General features: G+C 36.8%; 1 protein-coding gene across 3 annotated transcripts in view; it reads left to right on the forward strand.

The window, feature by feature from the left end:
* bel (ATP-dependent RNA helicase bel) overlaps positions 1–22,135 on the forward strand; it is a 312,654-nt gene that overhangs the window by 267,994 nt on the left and 22,525 nt on the right. For all 3 annotated transcript variants that reach the window (XM_090413999.1, XM_090414000.1, XM_090414001.1), the window contains one exon: positions 5,581–5,698. In XM_090413999.1, the coding sequence (XP_090270125.1) occupies positions 5,581–5,698 (118 nt within the window). The remainder of the gene's footprint in view (positions 1–5,580; positions 5,699–22,135) is intronic.

Raw genomic sequence — 22,135 nt, forward strand, 5'->3', positions numbered from 1 at the left:
AAGATAACAATGAGCAACTTAAATGTGCCACACTTTAATGACCTGTAAATATTCATTATGTATTCTCTCTTGAGCTTGTCATTCTCAATGATGAGGAGATAAGAGATCTTGGGAATGACTTGAATAGAGGCATATATTGATAGGCTGTTCAAAAATCAATAACATTAAGATATGCTGGTTTCATAGTGCTAATAACTTATGGACTTAAGATTAATGTCAGTAAAGCATAAAACAAAGTTGATGATCCTAGGCAAAAATCACAACTCTTTATTGTGTACTAGCATAAATGAAGTCAGTTTATCTATCTGGGCTCATTGCTCTCTGTCAATGGTTGACAGAGATTCTACAATTTCCAATGAACAGATTGAATATATATCTGGAGGAAATAAGAAGACAAATTGTAATGGGTAGATCTGCATTGACTGAGCTCACAACGATCTGGAAGAATAAAAAAAAAATATTAACACAAAGATCAGACTGATCAGATCCTTGGTCTTCTCTGTGGTCCTTTATGACTCAGAGTCTTGGACATTGAACAAGGCTATTAAGGATAGTTCCGTGAACAGAGCAAAAGAACCAATCGGAGCATCAAACGAATCTTGAAATGAGTTTCTGTAACATGGTGGAAAGAAGAATCCTTAGATATTTTGGACACAACTCAAGGAGAGAGAAAGACCATATCAAAAAACTTCATACAGAACAAGATGTCAGGAGCTAGAGGAAGAAGCACACCCCATGGGAAATAGCAAGGTTGGAGGATGCACTGAGAATGATAGATGGAGAAGACTAATACATTGAATCACATATTCTTAGTCATGGGCAGATTGACTAATAAGAAAAGAAATATACTACAATCTTTGCAGTATATTAAAGCACAGTAGACTTCTAAGTGTAAATCTTGAATAAATTTTAAAAGTTGGTCATAAAATTACCAAGTAATATAGAAATTTTCTGAAAACTTATTTCATGTTGACAAGTCCTAATTTAAAACTGTATTAAAGAAATAATAAGGCTTATTTTAAAAGGTTGGAAAGTTCTCTACTTTCTATTGAGTTATAAAAATAGGGTAGATCCATCACTAAATAAGCCTTGCTGCTTTTGTACAGTTTGAATCTAAGTACAGGGAAGAAGTAGAAAGAATATGCCTATTGCACAAGGGTAGGACAAAGACTTGTCTGTCAACGTGTGTATTTCTAGAGTGGAGAGATTTTGGAAATTTTGATAATAGATCTCATACAGGAATGGGTTGACAGAGATTCTACAATTTCCAATGAACAGTATTGGTTTACTAAGTGAAGGTCATGTTTGAGTAACTTTCTCACATTTTATAATAATGCTACTGTTCAGCTAGGTATGGGAAGTGGATAATATTAGTATATATAAGAGGATGGTTGACTGACACATAAAAAGGTGGCATATGGGGGATATTAATTTACAAGATTAACAATGATCAGGTGCATCCCAGGGATCAGTCCTTGGTCCATTGTTATTCCATCTTTACATTATTGATATTGGTAAGGATTTAACAAGTGATGATGATGCAAAGATAGACAGGGTAATCAGGAATGAAACTGACATGAATTATATGCAGAATGAATTGAATAAGCTGAATTATGGGCATTAATTGAAAATAGCTCTGTTCAATGTTAATAAATGTAAAAGTCATATACTTTATTGCAATGAATTATCGAATGGCATATTATATTGATTGGGTTATACTAGAAGAAAATGACCAAGCTTTCTTGGATCTTGGAGTTTTAATAAAGAGGAAGTTGAATTTCAAGGGTCATGTAGCAGAAATTGCAAATACAACTCGGAGGATAATTGAAATGCTCAAACGAACATTTACATATAAGAATAAGGAAGTCATTTTGTCTCGTTACAAGGCTTTGATCCAACCTCATCTGAATTGTTGTGTACAGATCTGGTTTCTGAAGTGGTGTTTTCCTATGTACGTACATATACTGCGTGGAAAGATGTTGACGGATACCATCGTGTAAGGAACAAATATTCACCTTAGTAAAGTGTAGGACTGCGTTTCACTGCTGTGACTGTAGCAATCCTACGGGGCATGCTTTCCACAAGTCTACGATAGCTATCAATTGAAATTCTTGGACCATTTTTCCTGTAGGCATGTAATGAGATCCTGGACTGTTGTGTGGCAGGCATCCTGACCTTATCTGATGCTCCAGTTCATTCTACAGATGTTCAATAGGGTTGGGATTAGGGCTCTGTGGAGGCCAGTCAAGTGTGTTGACATTCATATCCACAAGCCATGCAGTTGCAACAGCCTTATGACACAGTGCATTTCTTGCTGCAAGAGACAGTAGTCAGTTCTGTAGAAACACCACAAAGTAGGAGGGCATTGCATTGTTCAGAATGTTCAGGTACCTCTAGGTTCAATGTTTGTGGCACTACAAACAGAGGTTTGAGGTCCAACAGTCAACAGAGTTTGAGAGACAACAGTCATTTCTGTAGAAACACTACAAATAGGAGGGCATTGCATTGAACAAGTGCTCCTTTATGAGATTTTACCAACTGTAAGATATTTTATTAGATATCGTAAATAAAATATTAAGCTATTTTACTTAAGTATAGTGCTGCTAGTTATTCAAGTTATCAGACATCCTTTTAAGTTTAGAGAAAGTTCCACTCATTCTGAACTCTTATCATTCACCACCACCACTTTTCCCCAATCTCTGAAGCCTTATGCTGTCACTTGACAGTAAAACACTACGATGTTATTAAAAATATAAGGGACATTCCAGAAGTACCTCCACTGTGATAGCTTCCTACCCAAAAGAGATGGCATTGAATACGAACAAAAGATTGCTCAAAGTTGAACTTTATTTTCATACTATATTTCTCAATATAGTATCCTCCTTTTCAATACATTTTTTCCACTGTGTAACAAGTCTTTTTAAGCTCTCATAAGTATATCTTGGAAAATTCAGAATTCTTAGTATTTTTGCAGATATACAAATCTGTTTATTTTTTAATGGCTCTCCATAAGTGTTAAAGAAGTTTCTAAATCTGGTTAGAAGTATCTTGTAAACAGTTGATTTATTCATAAATGAAAGCTTTGGCTTACCATCATAAAAATATACACTGCCCTGAAAGAAGTCAACAGATACCATAGTGAGGGGAACAGCCATGGTGTCCACCTTAATAAGATGTAGGACCTCCTTTCACTGTGATGACTGCAGCAATCCTATGGGGCATACCATCCACAAGCGTATGATCGCAATCAATGAGAATTTTGAACCATTCTTCCTCTAGGCATGTAGCAAGGTCCTGGACTGTTGTAAGGTGAACTTCCTTATCTCATCTGATGTTACAGTTCATCCCACAGATGTTCAGTAGAGATCAAGGCTCTGTGACTGCCAGTCAAGTGTGGTAATGTTCATGTCCACAAACCACGCAGTTATGGCAACAGCAACTGTATGACACTGTGCATCGTCTTGCTTAAAGAGACAACAGTCAGTTCTGTAGAAATGTCACAAAGTTGGAGGTCATTGCATTATCCAGAATGTTCAGATATCTCTCTAGGTTCAATGTTCTTGGCACCACAAACAGGTTTTAGGCCCAACCAGGAAAAACAGGATCATACCATCACACTGCCACCTCTGAATTTCATAGTTGGGATTAAGCATGCTGGTAAGAGATGTTCACTGGGCATTCGGCAAACCCATGCCCTTTCATCTGCTCGGAAGAGAGTGCATTGTGATGTGTCATTCCATAATACAGCTTTTCAAGCTTCCATATCTCACTGTGCATGCTCTTTGCACCACTGAAGACAATGCTGCATATTTTCCTACTGTGGAAACATGTTGGGAGCCTCGGCTTGGAATGTTTTGTGCAGGCTTGTGTTCCAGTCAATGCCTGGAACTCCACATTCAACTTGTTAGCTCAGTATGTTATCACTGCTTGTTGACCTGGGATAACCCAATTTGTCAACAATTTGCCAAACAGATAAGCCTGCAACATGGCATCCTGTGGTCTTCTTGCAGTCAGTCTTCAGCTGATGATACCACAGAATAATAATAATTTCATAAACATCCTTAACAAATTTTCTGAATTATTTAACATTCTTTGTTCCTAGCAATAAATATCTGTTTCTAGGAGAAATATATTGCCGGCCTGATTGGCCGAGTGGTTAGCATATCTGCTCTCCAGCCAAAATGCTGCAGGCTCGAATCCCGCCGTGGGCATGGATGTTTGCAATTGTCTGCGAAAATAATAGTGTTAGATGGCACTGGTGTAGGTGATGATGATGGTAGTTGCGGTTCATTGTAGTTGGCAGATTTGAGTGGTGGAGACAGAGTTGTGGAGTAGATGCCCTCCCTCAATGAGTCTTTGAACTCCCTGGAGGTGTCATGTAACAATAATAATATCTGTGCTACCTATGTCTAAAACTGGTGAGGTAGAGTGTGTGTGTGTGTGTATTAAATGCTTCAAAAGTAAGTGCCTATTAGGTGATGAGAACACAGCAAATGTTGGTAGAGTGGACAGTATCGACAGTCATGTCGGTACTGTCCACATCATGGAAAATGTCAGAATTCATGATGAACATGTAGCCATGGAAATAGAGAACAAAATTGATATAATGAAATGGTGCTTGGATGTTATCCTTCACAGGACAAAGTGCAAAATTGCAGAATCAGCACGAGGTTAGTAGGGCTTTAAAGAGAAAGAAGCAAGTGGTCCAAAATAATGATAAAGCAAACAAACAAAATGGGTTAAGGAGAAAATTATGTAATTTTATATGTACATATAAAAAATTATTTTATATGCATGTACTTTCCTTACAGAGGCTCAATGATCAGGGAAGTACTTAATGAAAGTGTGACAAAATACAGTGTTTCCTGGTGCAAAAATTCACAGTATTAGTCATACCATCCAGATGCAAAAAGGTAAAGCAAAGGAACTGATTAGTTGGCAAAAATGATCTGAAAACTGAGACGTATTCTATGAAGGAGGATTCTTTGAATGATGTAAAGTAGTTATTAGAAGAGGCAAAAATGAAGAGCAAGAAGGTGAAAATTTCAAGTCTCCTGCAACACTATGATGAAGACAAACTTTTTGGTTAATTTTTAGCCAAAACTCACCAAACAACGAACTAAAAAACCACCAACTAATAGCTCACCAAAATCTTTTTTGGTGAGTTATTAGCTCTAATACATTCTTGTACATTCGTACGAGAATGTATTAGAGCTAAATTTGGTAAATTATTAATTTACCACTGCCAGCTGATAAACCCTGTACATAATAATGGTATTACATTCATATTGCATCCCATGTATATAGTTTTTTTTTTTGTATTCTACAGTAATAGATTAGCTGAAGGCTAAATTCTAAAATGGATTGATTCTTGGTGAAAAGTTGAAATTTGTTGTCCTTTTAATGAATTAAATTGTTTTATGTTTATGTAATTGGCTGTTTTTTTGGAATCGTGTTTGGTGTTATAAAATTTTAAAGAGAAGCAAACTGGTATTCATTGATAATTTTTATATATATATATATATACGGGTAGGTAGATATCTCCAAACATCTTTATATGTATATACTTTTCTTATCAAGGTTGCAGCCAGAGGCTTGGACATCCCGAATGTAAAACATGTGATAAACTTTGACTTGCCTACTGATATTGAAGAATATGTTCATCGCATAGGCCGTACAGGAAGAGTTGGAACCATTGGTATGATTGTCTTGGGCTATTCGTGTAATTTTATAGCTATCTCTCTCTCTATAGACAGTGAACTTGCACTATGGCTAACTTAGGAGATTTTTTAAAAAAAATAGCTTCTTATAATGAAAGTTTGCTATATTAGACATGGGCGCAAAAGTGTTTTCTACTTCTACAGACTCTTGGAAATAAATATATGAAAGTATTAGCAGCTTCACATTTTGACTAAGTTTGATTTAAGTTTATTTTTTGAGCTATTATTTAAGTCAATAATAGCTCAAAAAAAGCACACCTTCTTTTGAGCTATTATTGACAAAGTATAAACATAATTTAAATCATGAATGACTTAGGTGAAGTCATTTAAATTTTGTTAATTGTAATGATGTGTTGAATTTTCATTAGTATTATACTTACTATATACTATATTTACATTTATTTATTAAATCCTGTTCAGAACGTTGAAGAAACCAAAATTTCCTATAATTGTGCAATCACAATTGTTGTAGAAATCATTTATGCATGTTTAGGAAAAGGCCACGTGATTCACGACCTGTTTAAAAAAAAAAAAAAAACTATCTTGCTAGGCTTTTCAAAAAAGTGTTGTAGTAGCATTTCACAGATGATAGTCTTACATCCTGCGAAACCAGCACGAACTACAAAAATTAACCAGCACTGTTACCAAAGATGAACTCAAGGTTTACTGTTGATAGATGAAGCTGGAGTGAGCACTCAAGAGAAGGAAAAAAAAAACAGTTTAGTCAATTCTATTGGAGAGAAGAACAAATGGAGGAAAACAGAAGGGAAATATTTCTTTGAACTGTGTTCATCAAACAAATTCAAGAATGCTCAAATACAAGAGTTAAATTTGTTAGTCAGTTCTGACATTGTTTCCCTAATTCATTTATATTCTGTTATCTGACACTGTTAGTTTACTATATGATGATTACCCTCCTGATGTAAAGATTTCTGAATTTGTTATGCAATTGTGATATTTCAGCTGGAAAAACAAGATCTATAGATAGGTTGAAGGCACTGCCATGGATAGCCCTCTGTCTCCACCTTAGGCAAGTTTTTTTAAATCATCTGGAAGATACCTTCTTCTCATCCATTCATCCCCAACCATCTGATAGGTTTCATTATGTAGATGTTTTTGCTGTTTGGCCTCATTATGAAAACGAACTTACTACTTCCTACATTGAATCAATCGCCTTCATCCACACATTCACCATAGAAAAAGTTGTTAGTTGACTATTCTTGGACTTCTTTGTCAGCTAGTGTTTATAAAAAAAAAAAAACCTACCTTTGCTGGCAGATACATTTATCAAAAGTTTGCTTATCACACCTCTCAAAAAATTGGTGTTATGTTTTTAATTAATAGAGCACATAATGGGTGCTCCTCTCCCTTACACTTAAAACAAGAACTTCCTACTATCAAACTTTAATGGAATTGAATGGTTACAACTCTCATCAAATCCAGCATAGAATTGACTCCTATGTTCCAATATACCTGAGAATTCTTCAACAGACCACAGGGTTCCAATCCCTTATATTTCTGGTATCTTTGAACCGATTGGTAGAATTTTGAAGTAGTATCACCTTATTCCCGTGTATTTTTCTATTAAAATGTTTCATCTGTTACCCTTCTACAGAAGACAAACTGTCATCTCTATCTTTAGCTGGTGTTTACCAGATTCCTTGTAAATGTAATTTGACATACTTTGGGCAGAGGTTGTTCTGTGGAGAGGAAAAAAAAAAAAGATTTAATGAACATCAGTGTTACGTTGAATATGTAAAACCTCAAAAGTCTGATTTGGCACAGCATAGTATTGAAACTAAATACAGTATCTGGTACGATGAAGCTTGTCTTCTTCATAGAAGCAGTTTTAAATGAATGCCTTTTCAAAGAAAGTTGCAAAGCCCTTTTTACTTCGTCCTAACTTGAATTGGAATGATTCTCTCTCTCTCTCTCTCTCTCTCTCCCTCCCCCATAAGGTTGGGAGATTCTCATTTTATGTAAACATCAAAAATAGTTTTAATATTATTTATTAATGTTGAGCCCTTGGCAACTGTTTTTAATTGGTAAACCAATTCTTGTACCTTGTATTCCTGTTCTTTGATTCACTTGTTTCTACATACTGGTGATGTACTGTTATTTTCAGTACAAAATATCTGTACTTTTTTTAAAGTGGTTATCGTGTAATTTGTTGTTTAGTTATGCTACAGGTATCTTTTTAAAGATGAGACTGTACCTTTTACATTCAATACTAGTTGGTGCATCTGTCTTTGAGAGCTAGTTCTCACTAATTTCAATAATATTGAGGGTACCTCGTATTCACTAAGGCAACAAACTAAACCCTTTTCTTCCTTATGCTCCTGGCATTTGTGTATAGATATAAGTTATATCCGTGTTTTTTTTGCATACTCTGCTCTATAATCTTCATGAGTTAATTGAACAACTTTCAGATTTCTCTTCATATGTAATGTATCAGTTAAAAGATCAGTAAACATTTCTGTTAGATGATTCATTTTCATAAAGTGTGTGTTTGTTTCCCATGCATGTATAAAACCACATAGGTTATTCACAAAGTTAGGTGAGCTTCGTACCACTACCACAAGTATCTCTGGTTTCTTTCCAGCATATTTATCTAACTTGAAATCAATTCTAGTTTTCCCCCAGACTACTACTACTACTTCTTTCACTATGCCTTATCCCGCGTTAAACGGGGTTGGTGTTCACATCTTTAATCTTCTTCTTCCAGATTCTCCGGTCCAGGGCATCTTCCCGACTCCATCCTTTCTCCCTAAGATCCTCTGCCACTTTATCCCTCCATCTGAGTTTGGGCCTGCCTCCCTTCCCTCCACCTCCATATGCTCCACTCATTTACCAACATACTCCTCACTCCTTCTCTCTACATGACCGAACCACCTCAGCCTGCTTTCTTGTACCTTCTTACTGATCAGTCCCTCTGATGTAGTCATTCCTTATCCTGTCCTTCTTTGTCTCACCACTCATCCATCTCAACATCCGCATCTCCGCCACCTCCATCTTCCTCTCCTGTGCCTTTTATAGGCCACGTCTCCGTGCCATGGAGCATCGCCGGCCTCACCACCATCTTATACAGCTTTCCTTTCATCTTACAACTCGCTCTCTTGTCACACAGGACCCCGCTCATCTTCCTCCAGTTCATCCAGCCGCATGTTATTTGGTGTTGTATTTCCTCATCCAGGTCACCATTCCTCTCAATGACTGACCCAAGGTACTTGAGTTTCTTCCCTGAAGTCGTATGATCATATCCTCGTCACTCCCCGTTGACATATATTCGGTCTTTACCAAGTTAATTTTCATGCCTCTCTCCTCCAATAACTTTCTCCACTCTTCTAGGGTCTTTTCAAGCTTCTCTTGGGATGATTCGCAGAGAACAATATCATCAGCAAACGTCATGCTTCCTGGCGCCTCCTCCTTGACGTCCTCCACTAGTACATCCATAACCAGATCAAAGAGCTAGGGGCTCAGAGTTGATCCCTGATGGAGCCCTACGACAATGGGGAACCCCTCTGTCATGCCGACACTAGACCTGACCTGAGTTTTTGCTCCCTCATACATCTCCTTCACCAACCTTACGTACTTTTCTGACACCCCCTTCTTCCTTATACACCTCCATACCTCCTGTCTGACCACTCTGTCATACGCCTTTTCCAGGTCTATAAACACCATATGTAGCTCTATCCTCATCTCCCTATATTTCTCCATCAATTGCTTAGTGCAAATATTGCATCCGTTGTCCCTCTTCCTGGCATTAATCCAAACTGCTCCTCATCAATTTTTGTTTCCTGCAGTATTCTTCCTTCAATTACTCTTTCCCATATCTTCAACGTGTGCGACATCAGCTTGATCCCTCTATAGTTGCCACAATCTTGAACATGTCCTTATCCCTTGTAGATTGGGACGAGAATGCTTTTCCTCCATTCCTCTGGTATCTTTTCCTGTTGGGCTATTTTCCTCATCAGATCCCATAACATGTCTACACCCTTGCTGCCCAAGCTTCTCCACACTTCTCCAGGTATCTGGTCTGTCCCCACAGCCTTTCCATTCTTCGTTTTTCTCAGTGCCCAATACACTTCCTCTCTGCTTATGTCCTGCACCGATCCATCGTTTGCCTCTCCATCCTCGCACCTCTCTCTCTCTCTCTTGGATTCTCCTCATTTAGTAGATTACGAAAATATTCTTCCCATCTTCCTCTGTTTTGTCCTCTTGTAGTACTACTCCTGTGGCATCCTTTATCTGCTTAACTGATGTTATGTCTTTCGAGGCCTTATTTCTAGCTTTCGCTATTCTCAACAACTTAGCTTCACCACCATTTAACTCTCCAGTACTTCATAAACCTCTTTAACTGCTCTCGCCTTCGCCCTTGCCACGGCTCTCATTGCTCTTTTCTTCGCTAATCTATATGCCTCCTTGTCAGCTCTGGTTCCAGTCATGTCCCATTTTTTCTTTGCCTCTTTCTTTTCCCTGATCTCCAACTGCACCTCCTCATTCCACCACCATGCCTCCTTATCCTCGAGCGGCCCCTTTCCTGATGTTATACAGAGCACCTCTTCTCCAATTTTTCTAATATTCCGATATTTACATCCAACCATTCTTCCACATCCTCTGGTAACTTCATTCCTTCCAATACCTTTTCTTTAAACTCATTCCTTGGGCCTTCCTCTTCCAATTTCCACCACTTTATTTTCCTATCTTTCCACCACTTCTGTCTATTCTTCTTTTCCCCTTTTATATCACAGTCTACCACAACCAACCTGTGCTGTGCCGCTACACTTTCTCCGTTAATCACTTTACAGTTTTTCACCTCCTTTAGATGTTTCCTTCTGCACATTATATAGTCAATCTCGCTCATCCTATCCCCGCTCTTATAAGTTATCAGGTGTCCAACTCTCTTCTTAAACCATGTGTTAGCTATAGCCAGGTCGAAGGCCACAGCATGCTCTACGATTCTTTTACCTTCTTCATTTCTTTCACCACTACTCCAACCCCCGTGCACCCTTTCTTCACCACTTCGTCGCCTTCCTACATGCCCATTCAGGTCTGCTCCGACGATCACTTGCTCACCATCAGGGATTCCCATTACTACCTGGTCTAGTTCTCTCCAGAATGCTTCTTTCTCCTCCTCATCACAACCTACTTGTGGAGCGTATCCACACACTATCACAGTCACGCTTCCTCCAATCTCAAATTTAATGCTCATAATCCGATCATTCTTCCGGCACACCTCACAGACTCCACCCTTCAGCTCCTTGTCGATGATGATTCCAACTCCGTTTCTTCCATTCTCATTTACCCTGCTGTAAAACAGTTTATATCCTTCTGCCAGCTCCTTTGCTTTATTGCCCTTCCAGTCTCCTGCACGCACAAGATCTTCAGCTTTCTTCTTCTCATCATGTCTCTTCTCATTCATTGTACCCACATTCAGCAACCCGATTCTTACTTTACACATTCTCTCTTTCTGTTGGACTCGCTTCCTTGGCCAAACCCGTCCTTGGTTCAGTAGCCCAAGCCCACTTCTCACAGTCCTCGGGCGGCAGAACTGAGCATCGCTTACAGGGGACACCTTAGCCATTGTCCTTTCTCTGTTATTCGACATTTCATCCCTGGTTTTGGCATGTTTTTTACGGCCAGATGCCCTTCCTGATGCCAACCCTTCCCATTTATCCGGGCTTGGGACCGGCATTGAGATGGACTAACTTGTCCTCCCCAGTGGCTGGGCTATTTCGCCCAGACTAATAACTCATATTACTCACTTATCTTTAAAATATGACAAAAGAATTGTAATACAAAAGAAACATTGTTTAATTAAATAATTATACAAGCATAATTATATACCCAAAGAAAATTGTAAGAGATACTTTCTTTCTCTCACACCCACTTGAAATTTAAATTCAGGGATTTAAAAAAAAAAAAAAAAAAGCTTTACCAATTCTCTCTAGGATTGCAGCTGTAGCTTTTTTTTACTACAGTCAGTAAACAACAAACAAAGGAAACATTCTTTTAGTGATCCTAGGATTAAACAACTATAGCTTTATAATAATTTCCTTTAAGGAATCTTTTTACATTGTATTAAATTTAACACTGTTTACAAATAAACTCATCCTATCTCTGCAGCTTCAGTAAAAATAATTCTTAGGAAAATTACCTTACTTCAGAAAGTTAAGCATGAAGATAAAATACATTAGTAAAAAAATACATAAAATACATCATTCCTTGTCTGAATAATAGTTTTCTTCTTGTCTTCAGTATTCTGTAATGCATACACTATAAGAACACTGTTTAGAAGAAATGCATAGAACATTTCAACTCAAGCAGAAATGTTTATCTTTATTTCATCCATTGACAGGAACAAATGCACAGTTATAATAAATAGTAAATAAACCTCGTTCTGGAATTTTTCTTTCCTCAACTTGAGGTAGTATATATTCCTTTTAAAAACAATATTCGTAGCCTTCTTCTAGATTATCTTCTGGTGGTCATACACCATTTGAAAGAAATAAATACTTTCAGATAAATCCATAGGTCACTAAATATATTCCTATAACCCTTCTGTCAAAAAATGGCTTCCTATAACCTCGCATCACTCAGCCATGTTTATTTTTTGTCCATACTGCTTCTTTGACAGAACAACATTTGAGGCTTTCTGGATTATCTTCTGGTGGTTGTACACCAGTAGAAAGAAATGACTACTTTTAGATAAATCTTATAGGTCTGAATATGTTTGTATAACCCTTTCTTCTGTCAATATGACTTAAGCACACATAACCCAGCTGTGTTTAAAGCTGTCCACATTGCTCCATCTGTGCATGTGTGCACTAGCTTCAAACCGCTAGTGTTGGCTGAAATGTTGTGCAGGACTTGAACTATGTATATTGTCAATTATACGTAGTTCATTCGAAATGAATTGCATAACATTAATTCTTCATGCTCTTTGTGGAGACAGAGATAAGTGAATTCAGTGATAATGCTGAATTAAATTTTGCAACAAAGTATAAAAGAAACTTGTATACAGCTACTTTATAGTACCTTGAGCATTTTGACTAATTTCATTCTTATTCCTTATAAATTTATCCACTTTACTCCCTTTCTTACCAGCATTACTTATTCTGGTTTTCATTTCCATATTTAATTTGCCATCGTCAGTAAACATTGCACCTGAATGTTTTATTTGTTCTGTGGGTTCTCCATTCAAGTGCAGATGATGTTTCAGTGTTCATATTTGCTGATTTTCATACTAAATTTATTACAGCAATTATTCAGTGTAGTAGTAGCAGATCCTCGTTATATTCCCATGATTTCTCTATTTTTCTTCGAAAACCTGATCCTGACAATTGCTATTTGGCCTGAACATAGATTCTTTTCCTTCCTCTAGGTTTCTCTTCTGTAATTTTCCTTCCTTTTTTTTTTTTTTTTTATTAAGATATGTGCAAGCATATACTATCTTACCTGAAAAACTCTGCATGAAAATTCCTCTGTAATTCTTACTTTTAGTTTTATTTCCCTTTTTATATGAGTACTGTTAAGAACTCTACTCCAATAATCTGGAATTTAACCCTTTTGTCAATTCTTCTGAATTAAGCATTGCAGCCATACATGATATTTAAGTATTACTAGTTGTATGTCCTGTACTCCAGCTCCAACATTTCTGATGGCTTTTTCTATCTTGAGTATTTAATTTACTCCTGATTACATTGCTCTTAAAGGTTTTCTACCAGTGTACTCTCACTTCTTGTCTCATTTAGGGACTCACCAAACTTCCATCCTGTGGCCTGCCTTCCTCACTCTGCAACTGGATTTCCAAATTTCTCACTGGTCACTCACTGTGTCACAGTGGACAGTTTATTCTCCTCAGATTTCCCCACCAATGCAGGACAACCCAAAGGTTCTATTCTTTCATCCACTCTTTTCTTCCTATATATAAATGACCAGCTCTCACAGACGTCACATGCTATCCATAGCTTTGCTGATGACAGTACACTCCTTTTCATTTGACAGACCTTTATATATTTGGTTTTATCCTATATCCAAGTGTAAGCAAACTTTGTTTTCTTACACTTGGATAAAGGATAAAACCAAATATATAATTAGTAGCATACCCCAAGTGAAAAAAACTTCCATTAAACTTATCTCTAATCCAGAGAATTTTAATAATAGGATGTGGCATCCATTGGCAACTCTTATAGATAAATATGACTTCTCCATTACTTCCACCTTAGTATCACCACCTCTGGGTCTGGCTCCCACTGATGAGACCTCAATAAAGGTTGAAACCAATCTGGGTAGTGACCCCTTCTCTTATAGCATTATACATGCCCGCAAGGAGATGTGCTTTGCATTAGGGGAGATACTAAGGAAAGTGATGAGAACTTATACCACATTTACCACGAATTGCCTTAGTCCTGAAAGTACTTCAGGTGCAAACTTTGTTTGCTCACACTTGGATAAAGGATAAAACCAAATATATAATTAGTAGCATACCCAAGTGAAAAAACTTCCATTAAAATTGACAAACCTCATAGTTTTCAAATATTAGAATCCTCAAGATCTACCACAACCAGCAGGGACCTGAACTCAGTGGAGTAAAGACAATCTTGTAAATTTTAATGCCACCAGAACTCAGTTCTGTCTGATCTCTCACAAGAAAGAGGTCATGCCCTCCTCCCTTACCTTCAGTAATACTGAAATATCCAAACACGATCAGATTTCTCTTTTTGGACTGATCTTTCCTGGCACAACCATATTTCAACTGTAGCTACTGAAGCTGCCAAAAAATATGGCATGCTTTTTTTGCTGCACTACTTCACAGCTGCTAACTCTATACAAATCTGCTCAGCCATGGAATATTGCTCCCATATTTGGAGGGCAGTCCAGCTAATTAATGGTCCTCTCTCACAGATGTTCAGTTTCTGCCTTATGCCTCTTCTACAGATACTTTTATGGATGGTGCTCTGCTGAATTGGTCACTATTATTCCTTTACTCTCCTCCAAAATCATTAAAACAAGAACCACTGCTAACCAACATCCTTTTACAGTCCATCTTGAAACTCACCGAATCAATTTCACTGCCTCCTCTTTCATTCCATCTACTTCTGTCCTTTGGGACAGTCTCTCCCACTCTGCCTTCCCCAGAGATTACAACTCTCGGCTGTTCAAACAAAATGTGACCAGACTCCACCTATCTTCTATTCCTCTTGCCCACACATGGCACTAATGTGCTATAGGTCTTGTGGCCTTTTGTGTGTGGATCATATATATAGATATAAAAAGAAAACAATTTAGCAGTCTTTCAAAGTAAATTACTCAAGACATCAAGAATATCTTCGTTTGCATATCATATCCTGTCAACTTCACCATGTCTCCTGGTCAAATCAATGTTTTCTTCAGAATCTGCCACTGAATCTTTAAGTTTGGCACTTGTTTGCAAATGCATTGTTTCTTGAATAATATTTGTATATTTGTCTCTGAAACTGCTTGATTTTGATTCTTTTTAAAACTTCCTTATGCACTTTTCTTTTTACTATGATATTAAATTTTATCCTGCCCATAACTAAATGCTGATCACTTCTTGTTTCACATATCCTGTGTATTCCATTCCTGAACCAGCATGGAGATATGGTTATCATCAATAACATAGTGAGATTTATTGTTTCTTCTCTTCATGTGAAGTTGTGCGCATCTTTATGTTAAAGCATGGTGCTATAGCATAAAGATTTAGAACTTCTTCTGAACAGATAACTAGCATGTGCTTATTATTTGGACAATTTAGGAAATTTCTGTTTAGTATTCATCTCCTACTTTGTCACTGCCTTCTCTAATGGCTTGAAAAATTCCTCTATTTCTTCCATAGTAGAACCTTTTGTAGGACCATCTTCTTCTTTTCAGCCATTTTCTGTCCACTGCTGGATAAAGTCCTCCTCCAGTTCTTTCCCCTTTCTCTGTTCTTAGCAATGGTTGGCCAATTTTCCCCAGCAAATTTTGACAATTCATCACTGCACCTTCTTTTAGGACATCCTCAGCCTCATTTCCCTTTAGGAATCCAGTTCGTTAGTCTGGTGGTCCATTGCTCATCTTCTCTTCTGGATTAAATGTCTGGCCCATTTCCATTTTAGTGTGGTGAAGAATGATGTCAGTGATGTGAGTCTGGCTTCTTATCTTTTAATGTGATGCCTAGCATTAACCTCTCCATTTTTCTTTGAGCTGTTGTTAATTTATTTGCCAGTGCTTTTGTTAGTGACCAAGTTTCACAACCATATGAGATGACTGGAAGTATACACTGGTTAAATGTCTTCCTTTTTTAAACAGAGTGGGACATCATTGTTTTGAAAAATGCTTTTCAATTTTCTGAATGCACTCCAGGAAAGTTGAAATGTACTAAACAGTTACCAACTTGGTAACTGTTTAGTACATTTATTCTTTTCTTGTGAGTTTTTTTGAATTTCTTTTTTTAAAATGGGTTTGCATCCTTTAGTTAACCTATTGTCTTTTTTGGATATCAGCTGATCTACAATGATCAGTGTCTAACAGCAAGCCAAAGAGCTTCATGAGTAATATTATGAAGTTCAATTTCTTGCATTGAGATTTTAGACTGTAACTCTATATATGCCCATGAGCCGAAATATTATGACCTCTCAGCCTGATCCAGGCCATCTAGAGTGCACAATTTGCCCACAACAGGCTGATGGCTCTTTTGTCCTAAATGACGATGTGGCATGACATCTGGATTCTTCCACAGACAACATCTCTATGTCAAGTTTGCATTGTGCAAGGATGATTAGAAGAGCATATCGAACCGTTCTCTGTGTTTCCCTTGTCACCTGGTTTGAGATGTGAAGAACAACCAGAAATTTATCCATACTTTCCATGTCACATGTCCAGATTCGGATAACATTGGCTAGAAGAACTGCAGTGGAGCAAGAGTAGTGAAATCCATATTGGCTCCAAGTAATGAATAAGCTATTTGTTTATTAACTTTTGTTGTTTTTGAAAGGAACAAAGTTGGGACAGTGGAGCTGTAATGATTGGCCAACTTTTATTTCCTATTTTGGTGTGTGTGGGGGGGAGAAGTTGCTTCCATTCTGTTGGGGAGATATCAGATGAGTATGACAGGTCGTACATCATAGATGATGGGTGTAAATTTTAAGCACAATTTGGGGAATGCTATCTAGACAAGATGTATTGACCAAACTATTAAGGATTCTTCTTCTGATATCTTTTGTGATAAACAGCTGGGAAGGCATGCATTGAGTAGTTTTTGAATTGGAGACAGTTTTGCATTGTCATCTATACATAAGTTGGAGAAGACTAATGCAGTAGGTCAGACTTATCTTTGGGCATGACAGGACCATGCCATCGCATTGCCTGAGGTAGCTATGTGCTGGTATGGTCCTGTTTGGCCTCAAACTTCTGTTTGTGATGCCACAAACATTGAACTCAGAGAGGTATCTGAACATTACATTCTGGACAATGTTCAGATACTGGCCATTGTCTCCTTCAGCAAGACAATGCACTGTGTCATAAGGCTGCTGCCGTAACTTCACTTATGAACATGAACTTCACCACTCTTGATATTTAATATCAAGTGTGGTGACAGTGCAATTTGAAATCTTGGAAATCTTTTTAGTTGCATAAGGATCTAATTAGAGATTTAATTATTACTGGGTGTGTTTTATTGAAATCTGGAATCCTTAGACAAATTTATTGAACCAATTTTAGTTTTTGTTTCAATCATATTGTTGTCAGGGATAAAATGTTTGGAAATTATTTAGTATTTATTTTATTTAAGTTTTTATTTTTTACATATGTAGCACATTAGCACTGTGGGCTAAAGGATTAAATAATCCATATGCCCAGCTCTGGGCATATGGATTATTTAACTTTTTGCTCAGTTTAGAGTTACCAACTCTTTCCAGGGTGTAGACTGGATATATTGCATCTCTAACTTACAAGTTATGTCTCTTTCTCTCTCTCATCCAATATAATTCTTGTGGAGTTCAAAAAAAGTCATTTACTTTTTTTTTTCTAATTTATTTTGATCAATGAAATGCATACAAACCAAATTTTAAATGCAGTACATATAAAAGATATATAAAAAACAATGACTTATTTTTATTTTAATAAACAAATGTATATAAACATTCTGTATAAAAATAAATATTTTTTTAAAAATGTATTTATTCTGGAATTGGACAGCCCTTAAGAATGCAGTTTGTTCAGATCACTCAAGATATTCAATGAAAGCCTTGCATTTCATTATTAACATTCACACGAGTGCACAGCTTTGTCCTAACTATTTAGACTCACATGTATTTAACTGATATGTATAAATGAGTATGTAAATATTTATGCAGTAAAACAAAAATAATTTTATTAACAATATTTATATTGTTATATTAGAATATTAGAAATATAATTTAAAATTAAATCAAAAATAAAATGTAAATATACTTAAACTTGTCTGGTTTTACAATTATAATTGTAATTGTAATAACACAATATGTTCTGATTAATACATATGGTGATAAAGGCATATCGGCATCGATACTAAAATGGAATTGAGTAATTTGTATTACTTTGTGATCACTTCACAAATTGTTTGGGTTGAGGGAATAACCACACAGCTCAAGAGAGTTTGAATGTACACTGTTATGATCTCAATCGGGCACTGACAGTTTAAATTCTTAAAAACTTGAATAAAGTATATTGACATTTCTTGCAGAAATACATAAAAAAAATAAAGAAATTGCTGGATTGGAGAAATTGAAGACAGGCCTGGAAAAACTGTAAGCCAATGTCTCACCCAAAAGTACATAGTTGGCAATTGTAGCCTAATAGAATTTAACAATCTTGACATTTAGGAAGTAGACTTGAATATGTTCTTTTAGTTTAATTGTTTTTATGGTTGGATCAATTTTATTGAGAAATTTATGCAGAACGATCTAGACTGATAATGATAATTCCACTTATTGGAGATACAGAGGATGATCGGTTAACGAACATAATCCGTTAAAAGACTATATTTGCTACCCGAATTGTTTGTTAACCGATCATCGATTTACCATAGATTTTTATGGGAATTTGATTAATTCGTCTGGAGACCCAAAAAAATAAATAAAAATTATATAATTTCTACGTTTATTTATAATAATAATACATACATACACAGTCTTGCATTTTCATCAGTCATGTTTTTTTTTCTGTTTGTGGGGCGTTAAAGAATCTGTCCAATGTCAATTGCTTTTCTCTCTTCTTCAGGATTTTTTGGATGTGATGAATAGCATTGTCGTTGTAGAGATCCCCAAGTCTATTGATCTCAACCTGATTTGGTGCCATTCTAAGACCGTTGTTCAGACATCCTCCCACTTCTTCAAAAGATCTTTAATAGCAGATGTCGGCATTGGTCCTCTTTCGTCTTCCTCTTTTTCAGAAGAAAACACATCTCACTAAGTTTCTTGGAGTTCTTCTGACGTCAGATCATTTTCATGTTCCATTACGAGCTCTTCAATGTCATCTTCATTCACCTCCAATTCCAGATCTCTAGTCACAATTTCATCCATAATTTCAGGGACATGATCTCCGTCTCCCTGAATGCAGGATGGACACAGCTTTCGCCAAGCAGAATTCAACTGTCGTTAAGTGACTTCTGACCATGCCTTTTGAATGAGCCGGATAGCTTCAAGAATATCAAATTTTTCTTTCCAAAACGTTTTTAATGTCATCGTTGAGGAGAACTGGCATGCTTCAAAACACCAACGAAACAGCACGTGAGTGTACAATTTCTTGAAACCCGCAATAACCTCCTGATCAATTGGCTGAATCAACGAAGTGGTATTTGGAGGCAGAAACTGAACTGTCAGCCTGAGAAAGTCTTCCAGCAAATTATCTTCAAGGTCTTTTAGGTGTCCTGGTGCATTGTCCAATAGCAATAGTGCTTTCAATGGCAATTCATTGGTCTGAAGGTAATCCTTGATGCTTGGGGCACAAACTTTAAACAGCCATTCTTTGAAAAGAACCTGCATGACCCGTGCCCTTTCATTTGATCTCCACATCACTGGCAGTCTTTCTTTAATTATGGAATTTTTGTTGAATGCTGTAGGGTTCTCAGAGTGATAGACAAGAAGCGGTTTAAGCTTCATATCACCACTAGTGTTAGCTCCCAAAAGTAACATCAATCGGTCTTTCATGGGTTTACGCCCAGGAATTTTTCTCATCTTTCGTGATGTAGGTATGGTTCGGCATGCGCTTCCAAAATAAACCAGTTTCATCACAATTGACAATGTGTTGTGGACAATATCCTTCTTTTTTAATGAATTCTTGAAATTTGGGACAGAACTTCTCAGCTTCTTTTTTATCTGCACTAGCAGACTCACTGTGCATTACCACATGTTTAATGCCAGATCTCCTTCTAAGTCTTCTTGATTATATCTTTCTTTGCTAAGATTGTGCCTACTGTATACCTGTTCAAGCCATACTGCCTGGCAACATCAGACATCTTCTGCCCACTCTCTGCCTTGGCTATTATCTCTTGCTTGGTTTCTATGGTGAGCACAGTTCTTGACACTCCACTCTTTTTAGGCCCCATAATATTATAAGTTTTTTTTAAATAAAAAGTTCAGAAAAGCACTTACAAAATTCAGAGAACAGAAATCAACTAGTGCACAAAATGGTTATGTATACAATTGTCAAAATCTCATTCCAGAAACCATTCATAGATGGCGGTAAAATACAGTTCTACAAATCTTACACACAGCATCGCTTCTTCTTGTGTTTGTTGTCCGAACATAAAATTCTTTTGCGAAAGTGTTCGTTGTCCGATTTGTTTGCAGTCCGAACTGTTCGTTAACCGATCACCCACTGTAATTTAATGATCCGTATTGAAATTGATCATTTCCATTTCAGTCAAACCATTTGTAATGGCAAAAGTCCATCCATTTCTCATCTGTCCCAGGCAGGTTGAGTCTCCCCCTGATTAGGGACTTTAAGCAATTTATTGCAGCTGGCTAGTTCCAAAAGTAGCCAAAAGAAATTTGTCAATACATAAAATGTTTCTGTGTTGCATAAATCATGCTATAACTTTGGACGTTTGTCAAATTTTTCTCGAATACATCAGTAAACACCTTTTGTGTGTAATGTAAATCTCACAGACAGTGTTGATATCGGTAATTGAAATCCAGCTTTGGACAATTTCGAACTGTATTTATGTAATATATTTGGTCATATGCATATTGCAGTAGGATAATTTCTTTTCTTGGGCTCAAGATGTGGTGATCTCTTCTTCTACCCCTCTAATTGGCCCATTTTTATTGGCAAAATGATTGAGTGAATAATAATTCTTTGCTCACTTAATGGAATTTAATGAAATTTCCATATTATTTGAAATGGACTATTTTAGTTGTTGAAAGTTTTTCTACTTAGTTATACTATAAATTAAAGATGCCAAGAAATTATATTCTTGGTTTAATCCTTTATCCAAGTGAAAGCAAACAAAGTTTGTGCATGAAGTAACTTCACGACTGGGCAACTTGTATACAGAGGCTAATGACTTTGCATCACTTGCCTTGGTAACACATAATGCATAGCATTATGGGAAAGTTCACTACCCAGACCAATACAAAGGCAGTTAAAAATACTATTTAATGCTTTAAGTGCTTCATGAGTTTTTCCCAGGCCTTAACATACAGCTTGTGATCTCTTCTTCCCAAAGTGCATCACCTTATACTTAGTCTTAGTTGCATTAAACTGGTAGCCTTGTTTGTACTTTTGCCCATACTGCTAGTTTATTTAAGTCTTCCTACAGAATCTGTGCATCATCTTCATTTACCATTGCTCTTCCCAGTTTAGCATCAAAAGCAAACAATTGAATATTTCCTGTCATTGATGTACAAATTAAACAACAGAGGAAAAAAGTACCAAGTCCTGTGATACACCACTAGTCACCTGCCTTTTCCTTGACTCAGTTCCTCCATAACACAGTCTTTGATATCTGTTCATTAGCTACCCTCTAATCCACAGATTTGCATTCATCCCCATTTGCTCCAATTTATGCAACAGCATTCTATGTGGAATCATCTCAAATGCTTTTATGAATTTTTAGCAGTATCACTGAATAACCATTTCCTTCATCCAACTCCATTGTCACTTTCTTATAAAAAAAGTAAGCAAATTACTAAGGTAAACCAACCTTTTACACAACTGTGTTGTCCCTTATGGAGTATTATATTCTTATCCACAGAATCCTGAATTCCGTCTTCCACCAATTTTTCCAATAATTTGGAAAAACTTGGCATCTCCTTTATGCAGTGACACCATTTTCCCCTCTTTCCACTCCACTGGCACCTTCCCAATACAGAGGATTAAATTAAACATCTTGGTCAGATTAGCCGATAATTTCCTTGCACATTCCCATA

The sequence above is a fragment of the Typopeltis vanoorti genome, chromosome 24 (assembly GCF_054136105.1).
Source record: "Typopeltis vanoorti isolate ZY-2024b chromosome 24, IOZ_Tvanoo_1.0, whole genome shotgun sequence".
Lineage (NCBI taxonomy): Eukaryota > Metazoa > Arthropoda > Arachnida > Uropygi > Thelyphonidae > Typopeltis > Typopeltis vanoorti.